General features: G+C 41.4%; 1 protein-coding gene across 1 annotated transcript in view; it reads left to right on the top strand.

The window, feature by feature from the left end:
* Positions 1 to 124: 124 nt before the first annotated feature.
* Acadsb (acyl-CoA dehydrogenase, short/branched chain) overlaps positions 125 to 24425 on the top strand; it is a 38877-nt gene continuing 14576 nt past the window's right edge. The window contains 4 exon segments of the mRNA NM_013084.2: positions 125 to 183; positions 19192 to 19351; positions 20537 to 20637; positions 22971 to 23177. Of these exon segments, the coding sequence (NP_037216.1) occupies positions 142 to 183; positions 19192 to 19351; positions 20537 to 20637; positions 22971 to 23177 (510 nt within the window). The 5' untranslated portion in view covers positions 125 to 141.

Below are 24425 nucleotides of genomic sequence, written 5' to 3' on the forward strand. Positions count from 1 at the left end.
GTGGGCGGGGAGTCTAGGGGGTGTGTGAGGGGCGGATGCTCAGAGTGGGCAGGGCCCGAGCTTGCCCCGCCCCGGGTGTGTAGCACAAGCTGTTTGTGGAAAGCCTAGCAAGCTTAAAAAGTCACTCTACCCGAAACCAGGATGGCGGTGTCTGCCTTCCAGCTGTGGCGTGCGGGCGGGCTGGTGAGTAGGTTCGAAGCGACAGTCTTGGGAGGTCTGGGGCCACGCTGATTCCTGGCTACGTCATTTTCTCCTAGTGGGCTGGGGAAGGTGGAGGGTAGGGTTGCGGGGAGCTATGGGGCTGGTCTTTACGGACCTTTTTACCGGTGGGACACCGCCATCTAGACTTCCTTCAGAATCCTAACTCATGCCACATTTCCCCGGATGATTATTGCTTTTTTAATGGTTAAAATCTAGGCCTACTCGTTGAGCCTAATGACACCTTCAGTAGTCTGACTTGAAGGGACCTCGTGGCAACATGTAGAAGAATGCAGATCGATCCATCCTTATCACCCTGTACAAAGCTTAAGTCCAAGTGGATCAAGGACCTCCACATCAAACCAGACACACTCAAACTAATAGAAGAAAAACTAGGGAAGCATCTGGAACACATGGGCACTGGAAAAAATTTCCTGAACAAAACACCAATGGCTTATGCTCTAAGATCAAGAATCGACAAATGGGATCTCATAAAACTGCAAAGCTTCTGTAAGGCAAAGGACACTGTGGTTAGGACAAAACGGCAACCAACAGATTGGGAAAAGATCTTTACCAATCCTACAACAGATAGAGGCCTTATTTCCAAAATATACAAAGAACTCAAGAAGTTAGACCGCAGGGAAACAAATAACCCTATTAAAAAATGGGGTTCAGAGCTAAACAAAGAATTCACAGCTGAGGAATGCCGAATGGCTGAGAAACACCTAAAGAAATGTTCAACATCTTTAGTCATAAGGGAAATGCAAATCAAAACAACCCTGAGATTTCACCTCACACCAGTGCGATTGGCTAAGATCAAAAACTCAGGTGACAGCAGATGCTGGCGAGGATGTGGAGAAAGAGGAACACTCCTCCATTGTTGGTGGGATTGCAGACTGGTAAAACCATTCTGGAAATCAGTCTGGAGGTTCCTCAGAAAATTGGACATTGAACTGCCTGAGGATCCAGCTATACCTCTCTTGGGCATATACCCAAAAGATGCCTCAACATATAAAAGAGACACGTGCTCCACTATGTTCATCGCAGCCTTATTTATAATAGCCAGAAGCTGGAAAGAACCCAGATGCCCTTCAACAGAGGAATGGATACAGAAAATGTGGTACATCTACACAATGGAATATTACTCAGCTATCAAAAACAACGAGTTTATGAAATTCGTAGGCAAATGGTTGGAACTGGAAAATATCATCCTGAGTGAGCTAACCCAATCACAGAAAGACATACATGGTATGCACTCATTGATAAGTGGCTATTAGCCCAAATGCTTGAATTACCCTAGATCCCTAGAACAAACGAAACTCAAGATGGATGATCAAAATGTGAATGCTTCACTCCTTCTTTAAATGAGGAAAAAGAATACCCTTGGCAGGGAAGGGAGAGGCAAAGATTAAAACAGAGACTGAAGGAACACCCATTCAGAGCCTGCCCCACATGTGGCCCATACATATACAGCCACCCAATTAGACAAGATGGATGAAGCAAAGAAGTGCAGACCGACAGGAGCCGGATGTAGATCGCTCCTGAGAGACACAGCCAGAATACAGCAAATATAGAGGCGAATGCCAGCAGCAAACCACTGAACTGAGAATAGGTCCCCTATTGAAGGAATCAGAGAAAGAACTGGAAGAGCTTGAAGGGGCTCGAGACCCCAAAAGTACAACAATGCCAAGCAACCAGAGCTTCCAGGGACTAAGCCACTACCTAAAGACTATACATGGACTGACCCTGGACTCTGACCCCATAGGTAGCAATGAATATCCTAGTAAGAGCACCAGTGGAAGGGGAAGCCCTGGGTCCTGCTAAGACTGAACCCACAGTGAACTAGTCTATGGGGGGAGGGCGGCAATGGGGGGTTGGTTGGGAGGGGAACACCCATAAGGAAGGGGAGGGGGGAGGGGGATGTTTGCCCGGAAACCGGGAAAGGGAATAACACTCGAAATGTATATAAGAAATACTCAAGTTAATAAAAAAAAAAAATGGAAAAAAAAAAAAAAAAAAAGAAGGGACCTCGTATTCCTGGGACTTAACCGTTTAGGGAAAGAATTTCTTAGGATTTATCTCACTTCTGGCTCAGGTTGGAAGGATCCACCTTAGACTCTGAGGAGCCCAAGAGCTCATTCTAGTACCCCCTTCCTCAAACTTGATCTGAGGCAAGCCTCTTGTCTCACCAGGAGTTTTCTGGTTTCTCCTTGGTTTCTTGGACCTTCTGGGCTTGGAATTAGGACACAAGCACAGTGTAGAAGACAGAATAACAGAAGACACTCTTACCAGTCAGCATGGGCAATGACCAAAAGAACCATTGTGCCAACCTACAGTTTTAGCTGAACTTTATGCTATTTCTTCGGGTGCCTGAAATAGACACTTTTCTTGGAGGGTGTTTCCCTATTTAGGAGATTGACAGATCCGTTTGACTAACTTTTAAGTGAAAGGGCAAATGGATATCTTTGCCATGGTGGCAAGTAGCTGGAAAACCTCCAGCTAGATAGTAATCCCTAATTTTCCTTGGGCAGATGTCAAATCTCAAGTCAGATAAGACTCAGATCTAAATTTTGAATCTTATTTTGGCGAGAGATCAAAGTCCTGCGGTACTCGTTCCTGGCTTTACAAGCTGCCACTGAGGAGAAGTAGCTTGTAAACGGCGCAGGAGCCGGTACCTCTTTGCCTCCTCACATTGTAGATAATTAACGTTATTTGATTGTTTTACAAGCTTGGGATGTTTAGGAGATTAATAAAAGTTATGTTAGTGTTTTGTCACAAAGGATTAGAAATTGGTTCTCATGATTATTATTTAATACTGTTTGGTAAGTGTTGCTTAATGATGATGTAGCAGACTTATATGGGTCTTTCAGTTTGGTCCACTGTTTGTTTTTCTAGCCTATAAGGTCTTGGTGCTTTTCTAGCTTCCAGTCTCTCATACTTTTCATGAACCTCTTAACAAGTAGCAGTTTAATCTTGAGATGTAGAGATTCCATACAAAGGATTAGGTAACTTTGACAAAAGCTACTGCTGTTCCTCTATGGTTGGAGATACTGCCGAAGTATTTTGCTTAGATTTGTGTATTAAAGTTTTTGCATTGGCTTTGGATCCCTTTTACACAAATTAGTATATTTTACTGAATTTTGCCTGTAGCATGGTGGTTAGTAAAGTAACTTCTAGTGCCAAGCTGTTTGGATATAGAGCCCAAGCTCTGTGGTATAACCTTAACTAGTCTCGTAAACTCTTTGAGTCTCGTTTTCTGATGTGTGAAATGGAGCGGGGGAAGGATAGTGCCTATCTATAGGGTTGTTGTGAGGACTAAATGAGTTCATATGCTCATGGAGGGCACTTAAAGAACATAACGCCTAGTCAGCTTTTAGGAAATGTCTTTACTCTCATTCATGAGGCACTGTGTGCTATAGCAGATGCAATATAGACTAAAGTACATATGTTAAAGAAGTTTATCCTTATGATTTAGAACTGCATCTGCCTAACCACGTGTCAATTAGCAGTAGAAAAAACCTAAAGGAGTCCACAGTATACCACTAAGCCCAAAAGAGAGAGCGATGGCAGGGGGTCATCGTTGGACACAGGTTTTAGAATCTAGGAGGAAAACACTGCTGCTGAAACCACACAGGGAATGACACTGTTTTAAAGAATTTGGAAGTTTAGCCTTTAGAATCATGTACAGCTAGTGAAGGCTGAGATCCTCAGAGGCTCTTAATCACAGTGAAAATATATAGACTTCGAGGATAAAAAAGCAGAATGAGTCAGGTCAGTGACAAATACCTGTAAACCCCCACTCTAGCGACAGAAGCAGGAAGGTCAAGAGTTGTAGGCCAGCCTGGGCTATGTGGTAAGACCCTGTGGTGGTAAGGTACCTGGTGGAGAGGGTGCAGAAGAGCTGGCCCCACCTGCATAGGAGGTGATGCCCTCCACCCCCTAGCCCCTCACCCCTGGGGCAGTCTGAGGCCTCGAAGTTATGAGAGCTGGTGAGCTGGCCCTGCTCCTCACCAGCTGCAGCAGAGAAAGGGTGCCTTACACCTCGACTGGGCTACACAGTATAGCTGGTTCTGATGGTGACTGGGACAATATTTTATATCTGTGATTTTCATTCTTTCTATGAACCCTCTGAAGTCAGTATAAGTGGTTTCAGTTGTAAATGAAGAATTCAAAAGCAACACCCAATGCCTCCAGCCATCACAACATTCAGGTACTAGTGAGATGCTCTATCCGCCTTTGCTTCCAGTCTTTTACATTCTTGCAGATGGATTAGAACTGCTGTGTATAACTTCTGGACTCAGGATGCTTAAGTTTGAATTCTATTACGTCTTAGCCCTGATAACTTTAGAAAATGATTTACACTCTCTCCTTCCATTTCCTTTTCTGCAAAGGGGGAGAACAATAATTTAAGTTATATATTAGATATTATATACTTAGAACAGATTCTTGCATGCAGTAAAGACTTAGTAAATACTAGCTATCAATACAGGCAAAGCTCATCACCCATAAAACTGAAAGGAAGGGATAGGGTGTCTTTGTATAAAGTATGTGGGCGAGTTTTAACATTTACAACAGGATCGTTGACACTGGTGAAATCTGTTTTTAATTGGGAAATGGAACATGTGTGTTTTTAAAGTAAATATTAGGACATTAGAAAACAGTGTTGCTACTGTTGAAGAAATAGTATGGGCAGACATCGTTCTAGGAGATGAATCGTGAACTGACCATCCGAAGAAGGGATGGCTTAGGTTTAGGTAAAGCAACAGAAGGGTGGAGAGTAAAGGACAAGGAGTTGTGTAAATAAAAGTATAGAGACTCTGCTTGATTAAAAAGAATATAAGAGAGAAGTAGGGGAGAGCCTTGGAGGAGAAAGGAGAGGGGAAACAGTGGTAGGTAGGGGTGTACAAATGGATGAATAGATAGATAGATAGATAGATAGATAGATAGATAGATAGATAGATAGATAGATAGACAGACAGATAAGAAGAGCTAGTATGATAATTTTACAGAGAGAATGGCACAGCTGTATCATGTTAAGGATTTTTGACTTCTCCAATCTAGGAAATTTCCCCACTATAGAGATTAATCACAGATTTATTCTGTCCTTTCCTATGTATCTGTTGCCCAAAGGATTACCCATAGTCCCAACTAACAATGGGTTTGTAGAAAACATTTCATCAGTATGAAAATGACAAGGTGTTTTGCAGATGCAAAGACATCTGTTTCTCACTCTTTTCTCTCCAATTCCAAAGCTCTCATCATAAAAATCCACTCTGTCAACTATAAACTTCTCTCAGGATCTGCTGTCTTGGACCTACATTGCCTGGGTTTCTTTGCTAAGGGTTAGATTAGGGTTTCTCACTAATGTCATTTAGAGTCAGTCCGTTCTTTACTGTAGGGAACTGTCCTCTGTTATGAAATATTTAGAGTTGCCTGCGCCATCATAAGATACCAAGGTTATAGGTTTTAGCTATTAAAAATATCTCCAGAGATTACAAATATCCCCTGGGGCAAAGTCAACCATTGGAAAACCACTGGTATTAAACTGTATCATGCTATCAGGCTGAGAAAAGGTGATTTTTTCCTAATAATAACCTTGTAGATATTAAGATTAAACCAACCTCTTGCTCCAAAGAAAATAAGACGATAATTTATTCTGACCCAAATATGAGCAACTATAGCTTTCAAGATGGATCCAAGTTGTTCTGAGTTCCATGTTGCACTATGGAAGAGGTTACATGAACTTTTATAGCCACAAAGGAAAGTCTTAAATAAGTATATTTCACCATTATATTGGTGAAGACATCAGGGAAGTGAGTTGCAGCAGACTTGGGAAATCTTTGTTATAAGTTTCAAATACAACATTCTTTTCCTTATGATTGGTGGAAACCATAAAATGGTCCGGAAAGTTTAACAGTGCACTCCAGAAGTTTGGTTTGCTTAGTCATCTTTTGGAACAGTCACTGTTATTCTCCTAGAAGAGAAGGCATTGTTAGAGACTCCTAGAAGCTAAAACACAGAGCCAGAGACCCATGGAAGACAGAGGCTCAGTTTCAGTAGCTTTGAAGAAGAGCAAGAGCAGAAGCCACTGTTCTGGAGAAAGCAAGTGGAGTGGAGAGACCGGATTCTGGTCTGGGGCATGGGGATATGCAGGAATAGAGGGAAAATTGAAAATGAGTCAGGAGATATTTTAATCAGAGCTTCAAGTGATTAGTCTGGGTTTAATGAGAATTTAGTAAAAGATCTCTGTAGAAGCGTAGAATCCCTTAGCTATTGGAAGTACAGAAAGCAGCATTGTACTTAGTATGCAGTAACTTCCTGTTATCTTAGGACGGCTATGCCCTAAGGCCCTGAAGTATTGCATACTTGGTATTCTGTGAGTTCTTTTTTTTTTCTTCCGTATCTACTGTGGGAAGCTCACCTTTTCACTAGCAGAAAGCACCTGTGGTTTGAATAAGACTAGCTCCCATAGGCTCATCGATTTGAATGTTTATTCACGAGGAAGTGGCAATTTTTTGGAAGGATTAGGAGCTGTGGCCTTGTTGGAGGAAGTGTGTCACTTGGGGTGGACTTTGAGGTTTTCCAAAGTCCAAGCCAGGACCATTGGCTCTCTCCCTGCTGCCTGCAGATCCTGATCGATGTAGACCTCAGCTCCTTCTCCAGCACCATGTCTGCCTGGGTGCAGCCATGCTTCCCACCATGATAAAAATAATCTAAACTTCTGAAACTTTAACAAGCCCCAGTTAAAACCCTTGTTTTGTAAGAGTTGCTGTGGTCACGGTGTCTCTTCCCAGCAATAGAACACTGACTATGACCGCTAATGCTTGTGCTTCAGCTTGAGGGAAATTGTTGTGCCTCTGCCAGCCACACAGAGCCTCAGTAAGGTGTGGGAGGAAATAAGACCGCTGTGATTTGATCATCCGTCTCTGCATTTGTGTGGTTTGGTTTGTACTTGGTTTGTTGTTTTGTTTGGGGTTTGGTTAGACGTACACATACATACACACACACACACACACACACACACACACACAAATAATTTTAATTAAAAAAAATGGAGTTCCATATATTCTTTATCCAGTTCCCCCCACACACACACATTACTTACTAACTGTAGTACAGTATCATATTCAGGAAATTGGCATTAATGTGATACACCAAGTGTTTTAGATAGTCAGTTTGCCTATGTACATGTGTGTAGCTCTGTGCAATTTCATCACACTCTTATTTGTGTCTGCACTACTATACTCAAGCTAAAGATAATTCCAGCAATACAGAGGTCTTTGTTGTCCTCTTATAATCACATTACACTCACTCCCTTCCCCGGCCCTTAACTGCTACCAACAACTACTCTCTTTTCCAGCTGCATTATTTTATGTCTGCAGTGTTGAATAAATGGAATCATTTAGTAACAAAGTCACATGGGGCTGAATAATATTCTCTTGTAAGAAATGGGTAAAATATTTCTTCTACCCTTCTACAATTATTCAGTGGCTAGCCCTGAGAATGGAATTGGGAAAGACGGATTAATGATTAATAGTGGTGAGGTTTATTTTGTATAAATAGCAAGTATGTGGCTGGTTAGGGAATAGCTTTAAAGGTTTGAATAATAGCTTTTCCAAACAGAATTTCATGGTTTTTTACCTTCCATGATTTTAGCTTCCTGCAGGTAACCATGTTCTGAAAAAAATTAAATGGAACATTCCAGAAGTAATCAACTCTTCGTTTTTAATTGCACGTTATTCTGAGTGACATAATACTCTGTCCACTCCAGAGCATGAGTTACTCATCCATCCAGCTAACTATATGCATGAAGTATATGCCACCCATTTGACTTTTGCATTATAGAGTCCATGCTTGGACAGACCCAGGTTTTACTTAATAGTAGCCCTGAAGCACGGAAATAGTCATATAAAGGAGGAGCTAGGGCATGAAATATAGAAAGACAGATTGATTTTGGTGCTGTATGAAAGTGAGTTCCAAACTTGTGCGTAAATATAGCAACCAAAAGTGGAAACAATTCATATCCCTTTGTTGTGAAGAGTCAGTTACCCGTGGTTCATTTCTGCTGTGGTAAGGACCTGTCTTAGCCCCAGCATTTATAGAATGAGGTTTTCCTCCTCTTTGAGACAGTCTCACTACGGAGCCCTGGCTGGCCTGAAACTTGCCATGTCGACCAGGCTACCCTGAACTCACCTTAATACCAACCTTCAAGTGTTGGTATTAAGTACATGCACCACTAACCTGGCCTGTTTTATTTTATTTTAAGCTGAAAACATCTAGAATTCAGCAAGCCAAGTTTTCTAGGAGATTCCTTTGCCCAACAAAAACTAGCAACCTATTGAAACTGTGACTACCATTAATCCACTCTTCTATGGAGGCCCCGAAGGAAAGAGAAAGCCCACTGACATTTATTTATGCAAACATCATCATTATAGCCAGACATAGTGGTATATATCTGTAATTCCAGTATTTGAGAGACAAAGGCAGGAGGATTGCTGTGAGTTTAAGACCGGTCTGGTTTACATAGTAAGTTTCAGGCCAGCCAAAGCTAGTTAGTGATAGATAGCCTATCTCAAAATTTTAAAAACTAAAATAAAAATACCTTTTTTCTTTTAAAAATTATTGTTATGAATGTGTAATGCTTGTGTGGGCATGGGCATGCATGTGGAAGTCTTTCCTCCCATCTTTCTGTAGGTTCTGGGAATCAAATTCAGGATGATGGACATATGCAGTAAGCACCTCTATCCACTGAGCCATCTTGCCAGTCTCCAACTTTTTTTTTATAAGTGGTCATTTCCTCCCTAAAACTCCGTTTGAATTTCCTACAGAAACTTATTTGTGTTTTCTATGGAAGTCTTGTCTACTTCCCTCTTTTACACAAGTCAGGAATGCTGTCGTCCCCACCCCTCCGCCCTACACCTTATCCTAGGGAGAAGGATTGATTCCCAGACTTTCCACTGGATATCTGATATGCCTGTGTGTGTGTGTGTGTGTGTGTGTGTGTGTGTGTGTGTGTGAGAGAGAGAGAGAGAGAGAGAGAGAGAGAGAGAGAGAGAGAGAGAGAGAGAATGTTCAAAGGTACAACTGCTGGCTCATTGATGTCACTATATTCTATTTCAGACATTCTGATAGTGTGGTCTGTGGGTAGAAAATGACAGAGGAAACAGCAGGCATAGGGGGGATAATGGCTGAATGGATATAGCATTGTTTTTGCTAACGACAGGCCAGAGTGTTCAGACATCCCTTGATAAGGAGTAGAGGAGGACCTTATTCGTCTATCAAAGGTGATCAAAAAGTTGGATTCTGACTGAACTGGCTTAGCAGAGTGCTTTTGCTACAACTGGATTTTACAAGGAATCATACACGTGACTCTAAGAATAAGTGTGAAAGCCTAACTTAAGATTTAGCCAGAAATGACAAAACCCCACAAATGTTAGGCCAGGCTTCCTATCATTTGACTGGGAGAACTTTTGGATATAAGGAAGCCTCATTTGTCTTTAAGCTCCTCAAGTGACATGGATGTGCTCAAGTGGTGTGAGGCAAAAGGAGCTTCCCTCTTTGCCCTCTGAATGCTTTCTAATTGGGCCTTCTGAATAGACAGTAAAGAGATTAACAACAGAAGAGGCATACAAGTTTATTACAGACAAGAGGGAGTCAGGAAAGTGAGAAGCCAGTTACTCAGGTTTCAAGGGCTGATACTTTGAGAAGACGGTTATCTCAGCCCCGTCTTAGGGGAGCCAGGTATGTGAAAAGTGTTATTATAAAGGAAAAGAGCTGCAGAGACCACAGTGAGCAGCAGAAAGACTGCTCAGATGCATCCAGGCCTGATAGCAATCTCCATCTCAGGAGGTTTCCCTCCCTTCATGTCAGAACGCCATTGACATAACAAGGAACCCTTGTTTACCAAATATTGTTCTTCTTTACATTAGCATAGCCAAATGCTTGGCCTCTCTGGGCTGCACTGGACAATGAATATCTTGAGCCACACATTAAATCCACTACATCCCGGGTGCCAGCCTGTGACCTGCAGTTACAAAAGCATACATTGATTTTTGTATGACATTATACTATGATGATGTCATCTGCAAAGTTTATGTTCAAGAACTATCCTATGAAGTCCCAAAAAGTATTCCAAAACATTTGTAATGAGGCTGGAGAAATAGTCAATGGTTGAGAGCTCCTCTGCTCTCAACTGGGACCTGGATTCAGTCTCTAGCCACCGTGTTTGATGGCTTACAACCACCTATACTTCTATTTCCAGGGAGCCTGATGCTTCCGCTTCTTTGGGCTCCTATGCTTCCTTGCATAGACCTACACCCAGGCACACACATTATACATAATTTAAAAATAAAAATGAACCTTAAATGCACACATACACATAGATCTCATATAGTAAGTAAGTACTTGATTTTGGTATTGGGCTCCATTCAGAGTCATTTTGGGGTTCATGTGTCTCTTGGGCCATAAGTTGAATAGCATCGTTTAGATAAACACAGTGTTTCCCTAAAAACCAAACATGCCCTATATGACTGCTTTTAGCTTTAAAAAATAGAGCAGCAAATTGCATGCTTTGTGTTAGATGACACACATATTGATGTCGCCAGAAAGATTTCAAGTGCTCTACCCTCTATAAATCAGTAGTAAGTTACAAGTTACTGAGTCTTTTTAACTCCTTTCCCTGGGAGTAGCTAACCTTGCTGTTAAGACAAAGAACAAAAAGCAGCTTTTGCCAAAACCAAAAAACCAAAACACTTGTAGGCTATTGAGTAGCCTCAGTCAGAGGTGTCACCTAGAGCAAAGCTGTCAGGACTTCCAAATTAGTGGTGGTCTTATAGTCAGCTAAAAGCATTTGAAGCTAGAGAGCTTATTTGGACTCCCCTCAGTTATCTCTTCCTCCCCGGGGAGAATCAAGTGGGAGATGATTGAAATTTTAGAAGACAACAATAGTCTCCCTCATCTGTAAGGTGTATCTTCCAAAATGCTCAATGAACACCTGAAACTGTGGGTAAGACCAAAGCCTATAATACCCTTCCTGTATCCTAAGGACCTGCCACACTTGTCACGCTGCGCCCATCGCTTTTGTAGCTTGAAGCGCTGCAGTAAAACAAGGCTGGAGTTCTTTTAACTTCGGCACAGTTTCATGGATCATTTGTTTTTATTGTAGATCCTTAGCGATCTCAACATACGTTTGGTTTTGTTTTTCTCTCCTTATTAAGGTAAGAAGTACTTTTCATTTAAAGGAAATACTGCTTCCCCTGGCATAGCCAAACAACCCGATTGCCTTCTTTCAAACTTTGGGGGCATTATTAAACGTTTGAACATTAGCACGGCTGTAATGCACATTGTAATGAAAAGGTGTCAGGTGCTATTTGTGCTCCCCGAGAGGCTGGCTATGGAAGCAAGGTTGTCTTCACCCCGCCGGGTCTGTAACAGGGAGAGGGAAGAACAGCCCCAAAGTAAACACCTTCTGCCCTTGAGAACAGCTAGAAGATAAGCCATTTTCTACCCAGGTTACTGTTGATTGTGCTATAATATAATAATGCTTCCAGTGAGAATAGGGAGAAGTTCAGTGGTACAGAAGCTCACGCATGGAGAGAAGGTGGAGATTCTCCCTATGGAGGGCTCCAGCTGACTGCCCCACCTTCCCCTGTTGATTTCTGATGGATGCTTGTAAACACTTTATTTGATGTTATCTAACTGGCTCTTGTTCTTTCACTTGGAAATCTTACCCAGAGGACATTCTGCTTTGCCCAAGACTCTCAGTCTGGAATTCCAGCTGACTGCTTGAAGGGACTCCCTGGTTGGTTGTTAGGTGTTTATAAGCCACGTGATTTGACGACATTACTTTTTGTTTGATGACATTACGTTTTTCCTAGTTGGGCTCCTCCAACTGTGAATGCCCAGTTTGATAATGTTTTACCACCCGTCTCTTTATCTGTTACTCAATATTTATTCTGGAACCTTTCATTCACTGTATATTAATAAATCACTCATTCAAAAGCAAAAGAACCGTGTTTATAGATTATTCTCCTGATGGGTCATTGTTCTCTGATCTCCAGGAGGAAGGAGCCCGATGGAGGGAGGGAAGTCAGTGACTGGTAAATGTTTCCAGACTAAACCAGTTTATTTAGTTTAATTATATGTAGCCTTAAGAAATCCAAGACGTCCTTAAATGATATCTTGAATGTGTAAAACCTTCTTTCAGCCTTTTGTATCACATTAAGACGTTTCAACAGGTGATGGAGCGATGACCCGGCAGTTGAGAGCACTTACTGCAGAGGACCAGAGTTCTGTTCCCAGGGCCCAGCCACCTGGAACTTCAAGGATCTCACTCCCCTTTCTGGCTGACATGGGATCCTATAAGCACGTGGTACAAATATACTCATAGGCTCACACATACATAAATAAATACAATTTTAGAAAAAAAGTTTTAACATTAAAATTGTTATCAAGTATTCTTAATGAAAGGGAAAAAAGTAATGGAACTGACACAGACCCTTTACTAAGATTTATTTTCAAAGAAATAAACATCAAACATATGTGTCTGTCCTGTTCTCACAGATAGTAACTCCAGAACTGATATATATATATGCTTCAGTCCATTTCTTTAAATATTTAGCACAGATGTGCTTTAAAGTTTATGTAGGCATAATGTTTTTATACACGATATAAAGTTTGCCCTTGTGTTATTCAAATGCTGGTTCCTCTGCCCTCCTATCTTGTTTCAATCCAGACACAGCTTTGTAATGTCTATACCAAGAATCTCCTGTCTCATGTTTGTGCAAGCAGTCTTACCATTTATTCTCTGCCTTGTCAATAAATGCTAATCACCCAGTGACTGGGCAGAACAGAGTGGGAAGTTTACCAACCAGAGGAAGGAGAGAGGGGAAAAAGGGAGATTCAGATCATTGAGGAGGGTGGAGGATTTGGAGCCATAAAAAAGCCATAAGGAAGGAGTCAGGAGAGAGATCATGGAAATATACCTGAAGCCCAAAGAGCCACATCAATAGTAATATGAAAGTAATAAATAGTAATATGAAAGTATCAGAGGATGGGGGTAGGAGGTAGCCAGATTAGCATAGAAAGTAAAGATAGATCATTTAATTGCTCAGCTATTGAGGTAAAGTTTTAAATAAATCTTGGTTTCTCTGAGCAGTTATTGAGGACTAATGTAAGGTAAAGAAATACAGTTGCTGGGTTAATTCATTGTTTACATTTATATTAAAATAATATAAATTTATGTACAATAAATGCTGTCATGCTCAACTTATATTTTTGCAAGTAGTATTTTTCCTCAGTAGTTTTAAGCCTGGTTTGCCTTAGTGGCTATGAAATAATTGCATTGAATCAATATACCACAAAAATTTAACCATTCCCTCATTAATATTTAATTGGATTTTTACTGTTTTCCTTTAGCTGACTTCACTGTATCATTTGTATGTGTGTACTTGTGCCTATGACTGAAGTAGAATTATTGTGTCTTCCATAAGTGTGGCATCTTAGTCTGTTTTGTAATGCTATAACAGAATACCAGGGAGTGGGCAGTTTTTAAAGAGTAGAAGTTTATTCTCTTACAAACATCTGGTTAGTCCAAAAGCAACACACCAACAGGTTAGATTGCCTTGTGTGGGCTTCCTTGCTGAGGCTTGCTGAGGACCGCTTTGACTTCCCATGACTAGCTTAAGGGAATCGAGTGGAATGCTGTGGAAAGCCTCTTTTGCAAGGGTAGTATGGTTTTGCTATAAAATGCTCCACAGGCTCACGTGTTTGAATACTTGGTCTCCACCTAGTGATGTGTTTTGGGAGGTTGTAGATCATTTGAGAGTTGGAGGCTGATTGGAAGAAGTGGGTCTTTGGGGGTAGTCTTGAGGTGTGGAGGCTTGCCTGTTTCTTGTCCTCTCTCTTTCTTGCTTTCTGAGCTATCAAAATGTAAGCAGTTTCATGTTTCTGTTACCATACCCACAAGCCACTTCTGCTAGCATGCCAGCGTTGTGGAAAGTATTTCTGGTGAGCCAAACAAAACAAATCTTTTCTGTTGCTTCTTGACAGATGTTTGGTAACAATGAGAAAAGTAACTAGTAAATGGATTTAATTCCATTCACAAGAGGGGAGCCTTTTGGCCTTATCACCTCTAAGGGACCCCACATCTTAATACCACCATATAGCTATTAAGTTTTAATGCCTTGCATTTGGAAAATGTTCACTCAAGGGAACAGGGTGAGAGGTAGTGTGAAAACTAGCTTTCACAACTGTCCTATCAGGCATTCCAGGCAGAGGTTTGTGAAGAAAGGAAAGTTGCCCTTGATCTAGGAAAAGAAAAGCTACATTCTTCCCAGTATAAAATGTGTTTTGTTTTCTGTCTGTTATTGTAGTTTTAGAAGAAGATATTGGCAAGAATGTTTCCAGTATCACGATGGCTATGTTTTCAAAGATCAACAATGGGATCTCAGCTAGTTAATGACTGTTTTAAAATCAGGAGAGAGACCTGAAGGGAAAATAGACTTGTTGATAGGCTTGAACATCTGGTGACATGCTACAACAAGTTTATGAGAAAAACTGGGGGCAGAGACTGGAACTGTGGTCAGATACAGATAACTCAAGACAATGAGGTACTGAGTGGCAACTCAAAGCAGATGCACAGCATTCATTGTGTGGGAGTGGGGATTCACTGGATATGAGAAGAGGTCATGACCAGAGTGTCACTTGCATTGGCCTCTAGCCTGAAATCTCCTAAGCTCTTGGTAGGTGTTGGATAAAAAGAATAAATAAATCAATAAATAAGGACAGTTGTCCAGTAGGGCATACTAAGGGTCAAGGGTAGAAACATGTGCCGTTGATAGCTTTCCTGAGTCTTAAGAGAAATGCTCACCCTTCTTGTCCTCCCCCCAAGAAGATGGGCCTGTAGCATTCTCAAGTTTCCCCCTTAGCCTAGGAAGGGAGACTGGGAGAGCAGTTTCAGGAGGAAAACAAAGTTACCCCTAATCTAGGAAAGGGGAAAGAAAGAGTGCTCTCCTGGAATGTGTTCTCTGCCTTTCCTGGGCTATAAATGCAGTTAGATGTGAAATACTCCAGGAACATTTAAAATAACACTTCATTATGCTAAAGCATGGTGGAAAGGAGGTCCTAACTAACCCAGTGGCTAAATGTAACAAGAATAGCAATAGATTTGCCAGAACATTCCACAGTCAAGCATTCTTAACTTTTCAGCAGTTTGAGTGCAGCATATGTGGCAGCATAGTAAAAGTTTATAGACCTTTCCTCCAAATGTTTAAAATGCATAAAATAAAAGATACAGTGTTATAAAGGAAATCAATTATAATGAAACAGTTATAAAATGTCCTAATGTGATTGAGCAGTGTGTGCTTTTTAAATACAGCTTGGCAGTCATTCTAATAGCCCCTGTAATTTTGCTACAGTGATGAACAAAAATATATTTCAACATACTAGCACTAAACCAATGTGTTATGAAAATGGCCATGATTTCTTTTGGCAGAGTCCCATTTATTGCTAGTATTACCAAAATGTGTTGCCCACATTCGTAATTTTAATGCTGTATTTTTGCTAGAGGTTAATGAAATAAATATGTAATTTCCCAGCGCTCCCCAAGTTCATGGACTTGATCCTTCTAGTACATACTACATCTCTGGTGAGCTGAGTGGAAACAGATCATACAGAAGCTAAGGAAAGGATTTGGCAAGGTATAAATAACCATTATCCCACTCAAGTAGCAATTGCTGTTCTGTACAAAAAAAAAAATGTGATGATGTGGTACAATGGGTTATAACTGCAGAAAATCATTTTGATAGAGTAGACACCAAAACTGCAATGATTGTGGTCAGTACCGAAACACAGGGGCATTAGAAAAACCAACAGTGAAATCCTGGCTATGCAGTTAAAGGCAAGAGGAGGGAATATTTCCTTTCTTATCATCTCCCAAGAGGCATAAGTAATCTCTCATGATGCTTTGTCTAGAAATGGATTCCACCCACCGCATTTAGTCTTCATATTTTATGATTAGCATCTTCATTAGCCTACCCTATGATTGTGTACCATTTGAACTTTCTAAAACTTTATTTGCCTCTGTTATCTCCTCGGAATCTGAAGTAATTGTCGTGGGTTAAGCTGGCATGTGCTTTTGTCAGTGGCAATATTGAGACTAAGGGGCTTACGCTCGTGTCAGCAGGAAAAATAGGTATTATCGCAAGACCCACTGGCTTCTTAAGTTTCTCAGCAGTGGGCTTTCTTTTAAAGATCAGCGTAGGTACAAAGGTGATATATTGACTAAGAGACAGAAAGAATTCTGTAGTGAGCTTAGTGAAGTAAATAACCTCCCCTAGAAATGAGAAATGTAGGCCAGTGTATTGCAGGCTTTGAAATGGATAGGCAAGTTTCACAGGCAGTTTATAGAGGTACTTGGCCCATTCTTTCATTCTTTGGACTGTATATCGAGGGCACAATCCAAGACTCCATCACCAGCACTGAGCAAAATTGCCCCTGTATTTATTTCTCTTCCACGCCCATATTTCCACTTCTCCCCATCCTTCCTTCGCTCCTGCAACCAGCGACTACCCCTTACCTCCCTTCAGCTATTAGCAGCATGCCTTTAGTCCCTTTGCACTTCTCCTTTCCTGTTCCCTTTTTCTTGTCTGCCTCATCAAGAGGGAAATAATGTTTCCATATCCTTCCTCCTAGCCAAATGTTCTTGTTACAATTCTGATTTTAATGACAGTGGGAGATATTTGGACAACTTTGCCCTAAACTCTCTGTCTTCTAATTCTGAAAACAACAACAACAACAACAACAACAACAACATCAACAACAACAACATCGAGATGAACTAGTAAAAATGGTGACACATATTTTTCTTCCCTGGCCAATGCTTCTGTCACCCAGGGGACTCCAAAGCAGCATATGTTTGCACTTCAGCACACAATTGCAAAGATTCAATGACATATAGCAAAGACTGATGATGCTTTCAAACATGGGAGCTCTGTGTCCTTTTCCCGGGCTAGTCAATGGGTGAACAAAATATTGAGAAAACGTGTGTCACTATAGTGATACTGTATTTGTTATAGGGTTGGGCCACTCCAACAAAGAAGCTCACAGATGGCAAGCAATGGCAGCTAACTGTATTCTTATTACCATCTCTAATAGTAGTGCCACTACTGTATTCTAAGTAGCCATAAGTAGAAATAGTCACAAATATTTATTAAGCTTCAGCTAAATGGTGATATTGTGATAAATCCTTTATATATAGATTGCTTTACTAATCCTCACAAGACTCCAAGAAATTACTTGCACTTCACAGATATAGAAACTAAGATTGTGAGAGATTTTAACGGAGACATAAAAAAAAATCACCTGTACCACTCTTTCTTAGTCACTGTTCTGTCATTGTGGAGAGACACCATGACCAAGACAACTCTTATAAAAGAAAGCATTGAATTGGGGGCTTGCATACAATTTCAGAAGCTTAGTTCATTGTCATAACAGGGAACGTGGTGGATGGCAGGCAGGCAGGCAAGCAAGCAGTTGTGAGGTTGGAAGGCAGCTAAGAGCTACATCTTGATGTGCAGGCAGAGAGTCTGGACCTCACATGGACTTTTAAAACCTCAAAATCCATCCCCAGTGCCACACTTCCTCTCACAAGGCCACACGTGCTCCAACAAGGCCATACCTCCTAATCCTTCCAATCAGTTCCACTCTGTGGGGGCTAGACATTAAAATATATGAGCTTACCAGGGCCACCCTTATTCAAGCCACCACATCCTCCCAAAACAGAAAAGTCATTTGCCAAAATGACATAACTGTTACACAGCCAATGTTAGGGTGTAACCCTAGCACCTCCAGACTCCAGCACTTGTCTCCTTAACCCTTAGACTGCATTGCCTCCCTTCCTTGACCGTGGGTAGTCACAGACAGCAGAAGTATTGTATTCCTATCCAAGAAGTTAAGCAAATGAGAACCTTATCTAGAGAGTGAGTTCAGTGAAAACCATTGTTTCCTTGTTGGTTAAAAGGTGGCTAGGCCTGGAGATGTGTCTTAATCTTAAGGATGTGCACTAGGAGATGGGTGTAGGGATATACATTTCTAATCTCAGGAGGCAGAGGTAGGCTCTCTGAGTTTTGAGGCCAGCCTGATCTGCCTAGAGCCAGAACAGCTTGAGCTTTATAGAAAGTCCCTGAAGGAAGGAGGAGAGGAAAGGGAGAGAGCACCACTTTTCTTTTTCAGGGGACCCAAATTCAATTGACACCACCCACACTGGCTGGCTTACCACTGCCTGTAACACCGGTTCCAGGGGGATCTGACACCTCTGGCATGTGTGGCCCTCATGTGCATGTACCTACACACAGAGCACACACATACACAGAATTAAAAAGAATAAAAGTGAATGTTTAACTAGAGGGTCTGTTTGTTGACAATAGCTCATTGCTGGATAAAGGAGTACCATACACTATTCAATGACTTTTCATTGTGTTTAAAAGACAATGAATTTAGTCATGCATGGTGACACACACCTTTAATCCCAGTGCTCGGGAGGCAGAGGCAGGTGGATCTCTGTGAGTTCGAGGCCAGCCTGGTCTACAGAGCAAGCCCAGGACAGCCAGGGCTGTTACACAAGGAAACCGTGTCACAGAAAAACTAAGTAAAATAAGTGAATTTAAAATGCAGTACATTTAAGCCCTCTTGTTTTAGAGTATGGGTATGGGTATACGGCTGAGTGATGTGAACTGTTACACATAGGACCCAGGTTTGGTTCCCAGCACCCATATCATGTGGCTTACAACTACCTAAGTCTCCAGTTCCGGGGGACCCAGTGCCCTCTCCCACCGACATTGGTAGGTATGTGGTATAAATAAACTCACACAGATGTTGACACACATACATATAAATAAATAAGAATGAGTGATAAAGTTACTCCCAAGGAAACTAATGTTCCGACCACTCTCTTCTCTGTATGCGTCTCTTCTTCAATCGGGGCTGTGCCTAAAGCTAAGAAGAAACTTCCTGACTCACTCGTCTTCTTGGAAAATCCCTCCTCGTGTCCTCAAATCCTCACAACCAGAAGCTCTACTCAGTGTAACAAATAATGCCCTATGTTTCGCACCTCTGCAGACATTTACTGATGAGGATATTATGATGCAGAAGGCAGGTAAGGAAACCTTCAACTTCATCCAATGCCCCTCTGGTCATGTGACACAAAACAACACAAAACAGCCTGGAAGATATGCTCATGTCTGTGGCGGTCACTCTGTTTGGGGGCCTGCAGAGTATTTGTTTATTTTTGGAACAGGATGTGGCTGTGACAACCCCCTGGGCGGAAGTAACCTTCTTGTCTCAGCCTCCAAAGTAGCTGGGATTTAGAGTCATACAAATGGAATTTTTTTCCCATGTAATTATTTGGAAAAAGTCATATAAAAACAATGGCAGAGTAAAAGGCTAGGTTACAAGTTAAGGCTTCCCCATCTCTGTACCTGGATTCTCCAGCTCTTCCCAGAAGTTGTTTCATTACCAGTCTTTCTCTAGCCCTGGAGTGAGGACATGACACTAGCCATCCTGCAGTGTACAGGGAAAGCATCTCTGAAACAAAGGCTTGCCTGCCCAGAGCATTCTTAGTACTGAGGTGGAGAAACCTTCCTGTGTGTGGTCATGCAGCTGATAAAAGGTCCATGTTGGATGGGATGTGCTGGTGTAGAAGAATAAGGAGTAAGTAGGGAGGCAGTAGGCATCTGGCATGGTGGTGTATGCCTTTAATCGCAGAACTCCAAAGCCAGGAGCAAGTAGGTCTTTGTGAGTTAAGGTTAGCCTGATCTCATAGTAAGTTCCAGTCTAGCCAGGGCTACACAGTGAAATTCTGTCTCAAAAAAAAAAAAAAAAAGCAAAAAGAATAAGATGGGGAGGAAGGAAGCAGGAGAAGGTTGAACGTGTGTCCTATGTTGGTTTATAGAAGAAAACCAATAGGTAGAGCGTCTGGGCAGAGACATACAGAAGACTCTGAAGAGATGCTTTCAGAAGGTATACGGAAGTTTAAAATTAGTTTCCTTTGGGGAGATGAACCCTAAATCCACGATAAGAGAATGAGGCTTTCATTTTTCATTTTATGCCTTCCATGGTATTTATATTTTTGCTTCAAAGGGGATTAGGGGATTGGTTTTTTGTGTATTCATAGAAGGAACTTGTAATTTGTATTTTGTAAAACTAAATATAGTCATGTATTTTAATTTATTGGTTAAAAAAGTTTATCAACAAACTGTTAATGAACTATTTCTTTCTTAACTTAAAAATGTCCACTTTATCTACTTAAATATAAACTTATCAGCAATTCTCTTTCCCACAGTCAAAAAATTTGCACAGGAACAAATTGCTCCTTTGGTTTCAACTATGGATGAAAATTCAAAAATGGAGAAATCAGTGATACAAGGATTATTCCAACAAGGGGTATTTGTTTCTTAATTCTCCTTTCGAAACTTTTTGTTACTTAAATTTTTATACAATATATTTTATCATATTCTTTTCCCTCCTCTACTCCTTTCCTGTCTTCCCCTATCTCTCTCTCTCTCTGCCCACCCAATTTCACGTTTTCCCTCTTTCTCTCTTCTCTCTCTCTCTCTCTCTCTCTCTCTCTCTCTCTTTCAAAAAGTCAAAGCAAACAAGACAAAAAGTACACAAAAAACAGAGTCCATTTTGTGTTGGCCAACTCATTTAAATACATCTTCTATGTTAAAGTATATGCAAACTTTTCAATTTGGGGGTTATAATAATCATAGTGAATTCCTCATTCCTACTTCTTGGTTAAGACCTTGGTTGATTTTATACAGTTAGAGATTTTTTAACTGGATTGACATTTTAAATTGGCAATGCTTTTAAAGGAGAAGGCCTCTAGCATCTGGTGGGAAGAAGCATGGGACACTACAGACTAAGCATCCTACAGTACACAGGGAAGCTCAACTAAGAACTGACTGACTCCATCAAACATTACAGGTCACTGTGTGGATTCTTGTGTATGTGGCTGTCTTACAGCAGAGCTAATATCTGAAGCTCACATTAACTGGATTTCCAGCTTTGTGATTTACACAGTCCTTGTCACATAGCTCTTGTCAACAAGTGTGTCATGTAGAATAGATTAAAGTAGAATTATTCTGGCTGTGAGTAGGGTATTGTCAGTGTGGGAACTCCAAGGAGAACGTCTTAAAAATCACCATACTGATTCCCGGTATATCCCTTTTAGGCTCAAAGGGGTTTTGTTTGTTTGCTTTGCTTTTTGTCCTTAATACTAGGTATGTCCCAGAGTCAGTCACTTCTATTCAGCATCACCTTCCTAAGCCTTGTCTGTCACCTTATTGAAAATAACTTCTGGTACCAAGCCACACAACTTCATTTCTTCTGGTTTCCAACTTTTTGTTATCAGTGAAATACTTAGGAAATGGAATCCCATGTAGAGACATATGGGGCCACACAGAAGCCTAGTATGTTAGACAAAGACCCGATGGTTCCTCTCCTAGCCCAGTTCACTGTCATCATTGACAGACCCCATTCCCCTGCCATGCTTCTGTGCGAATCCTTTGGTGGTCTCATGGCTTGAAAACTGTTCTCCTGGGGTAGTCATTCTTGCATTCGAGGCCATGTGCACTCACTGTCCACCTATGTAAACTGCTCTTGCTTATGGTGGCCTAGCTGCCTCCTAACTCCTCAGTCCCAGTGTTAGTCACCTGCCACATATGTCCCATTAAAGAGTGCTGGTGACCTTTATCGGGAGCAGTATTGCTAACAATTGCTCACACTCAGAAATCACTGTCAGTGCCCCACCCCCACCCCGCCCCACAGTTCTCAGCCTTCGTGGTTCCCCCTTCCTGTCAGCTACATCCTCAACCTGAAATACATAGCTATGGCCCTAACTCAGTAGTGCTGTTCTAGGAGAGCCTAGAGAGAAAGGGAACATCACCCTTTCTGCTACCAGATATGGGTCTTGAGCCACTGGTATGTCATGTCCCTTCCCTAAAATAAGAGCAGTACTAAGGACATTTCATGTGTCAGTCTTAGACATTGAAATCAGATGACCACCTAAAGATGTTGGCCAGCATTTAGTGTTGTGTGTCAGCACCTGTGACTTACTGGGTGTGTCACTCTAACACTACCAGGTGTTGTCTGCTAACCATCTTGAACTTTCTAAAGTGGCTCCAAATGGATGGTCACACAGTCATTATCTCTCCTGGAAAGGTCACGTTAGAAGACACTACACCACTCAAAGCTGCATGCATGTACACTGGGAGCTGGTTACTCTCATGCATTCACTTCTTCCATCAGATCAGTGTGCAGGGGCCTGCACTGGGAAAACAAAACAGTTCATGCTTTCCTCATGAGAAAGGTTATCAGAGCATACTTAGATTTCTTTATTCCATTCATTTATGCTTCAAAGCATTTTGTATCTTTCTTTGTTATCTGAGACCCAAAGTAGAAAAAAAAATCTAACATAAATTCATTCTTCTCAAGAAAAGAAAAAAAGAAAAAAAGAAAATCAAACAAGCAACCAAAAATCTAGTGTTTTATAGGCTAGTTTGTAGTAAAATAGCTATATCAAAATATGAATAAACTTTTAAAGTTCAGAGTGTATCTATGGTAGGCTGTGGACATAGCTTGGGTGGTGGTTAAGTGTGTGCCTTGCACAAGGGGCCCCAGGTCATGCGTGTGTTTACAGTGTATTTTTACAGTCTACAATCTCCCAGTATAGAAAGCTTTCCTTACCTGTCTCATCTTTCCTCATCTGTCTTTAGATGATGGGCATTGAAGTTGAAGCAAAATATGGAGGAACAGAAGCCTCCTTCTTGTGCTCTGTCCTGGTGATAGAGGAACTAGCTAAGGTGGATGCGTCCGTGGCTCTCCTATGTGACATCCAGAACACAGTCATTAACAAACTGTTTAGGAAGCACGGGACAGAAGAACAGAAGGCCACCTATTTGCCAAAGCTGGTTACGGAAAAAGTAAGTTGAAATGAGTAGTTGAAATGGATTGGGTCTGAGGCTCCAATTTTCGGGAGAGCAGTAACTACAATATTGGCTTTAATTATCCGAGACCACAATGCAACACCATCCATCAACCAAGCAATGCTCAATAAATTAACTGCTACCACAAAAACACATTTCATTTGTCATGTGGAACTTTAGGAAATAATCATCAGACAATTATTTTTTAGCCAGGCATGGCAGTGCATACTTGTAATTCTAGTGGTCAGAGGCTGAGGCAGGAAAACTGCTCATTTGAGACCAGACCAGGCTACATAGCAACTCCCCGGCCAGGCTGGGATGTATAGTGAGATCCTGTCACAAACAAACAAACAAACAAACAAACAAACAAAAATAGCACTTCTTTGGTTTGTGTTTTATTTGTTTGTTTTGAGACTGGGTTTCTGGCTGTCCTGCAACTCGCTCTGAAGACCAGGCCGTCCTTGAACTCACAGAGATCTGTCTGCCTCTGCCTCCTTAGAGCTGGGATTAAAGGTGTGCCCTACCACAGCCCAGCAAAACAACAGTACTTTTATCACAATTCATTTTCCAGTACCTTTATTGAGATCACTTTCTACTCGAATTAACTAAATTAAGCATGGAGGGTTTTTTGTTCGTTTTTCTGGCTTCAGACTTAGAACAATCTTCCTGCATCTTTGACTTGAGTTCTGCGATGCCTGGAGGCTCTGTTGTGCTTTGGGGAGTCTGAATGCAGGTAGAAGAGGAAATGCCGCACAGTCAGCATGTATCCCGAAATCTGTATTTTATCCTAGGTAAACAGTAAGGGTGCTTTTGAGGAAATAATAATTACAATTCTATTTTGTTACATATAGACTGTTTTTAAATGTAGGATCTCAGTACATAGCCTTGGCTGGTCTGAACTATGTAGACCAGGATAGCCTGGAAGTCATGGAGATATATGCCTGCCTTTGCTTCCTGGATGCTGGGATTAAAGGCATACAGCACTGTATATATACTGTATACAGCCCAAATATAGATTTCTTGGCATAACTAAAGATTTGACTTACAGAGGTCCATTTTTAAAGCTGGGCAGTGCAGTGACTGCTAATCCCAGCCCTTGGAGGGGAGGGGGGCGGCAGAGATGATCTGATTTCTGAGTTCAAGGCCAGCCTGATCTATTACAGAGTGAGTTCCTAGGGCAGCCAGCTCTACACAGAGAAACTCTGTTATGGAGAGAAAACAAAAAACAAAAAAAAAAAAACGAAC

Source organism: Rattus norvegicus, chromosome 1, assembly GCF_021556685.1.
Source record: "Rattus norvegicus strain SHRSP/BbbUtx chromosome 1, alternate assembly SHRSP_T2T, whole genome shotgun sequence".
Taxonomy (NCBI): domain Eukaryota; kingdom Metazoa; phylum Chordata; class Mammalia; order Rodentia; family Muridae; genus Rattus; species Rattus norvegicus.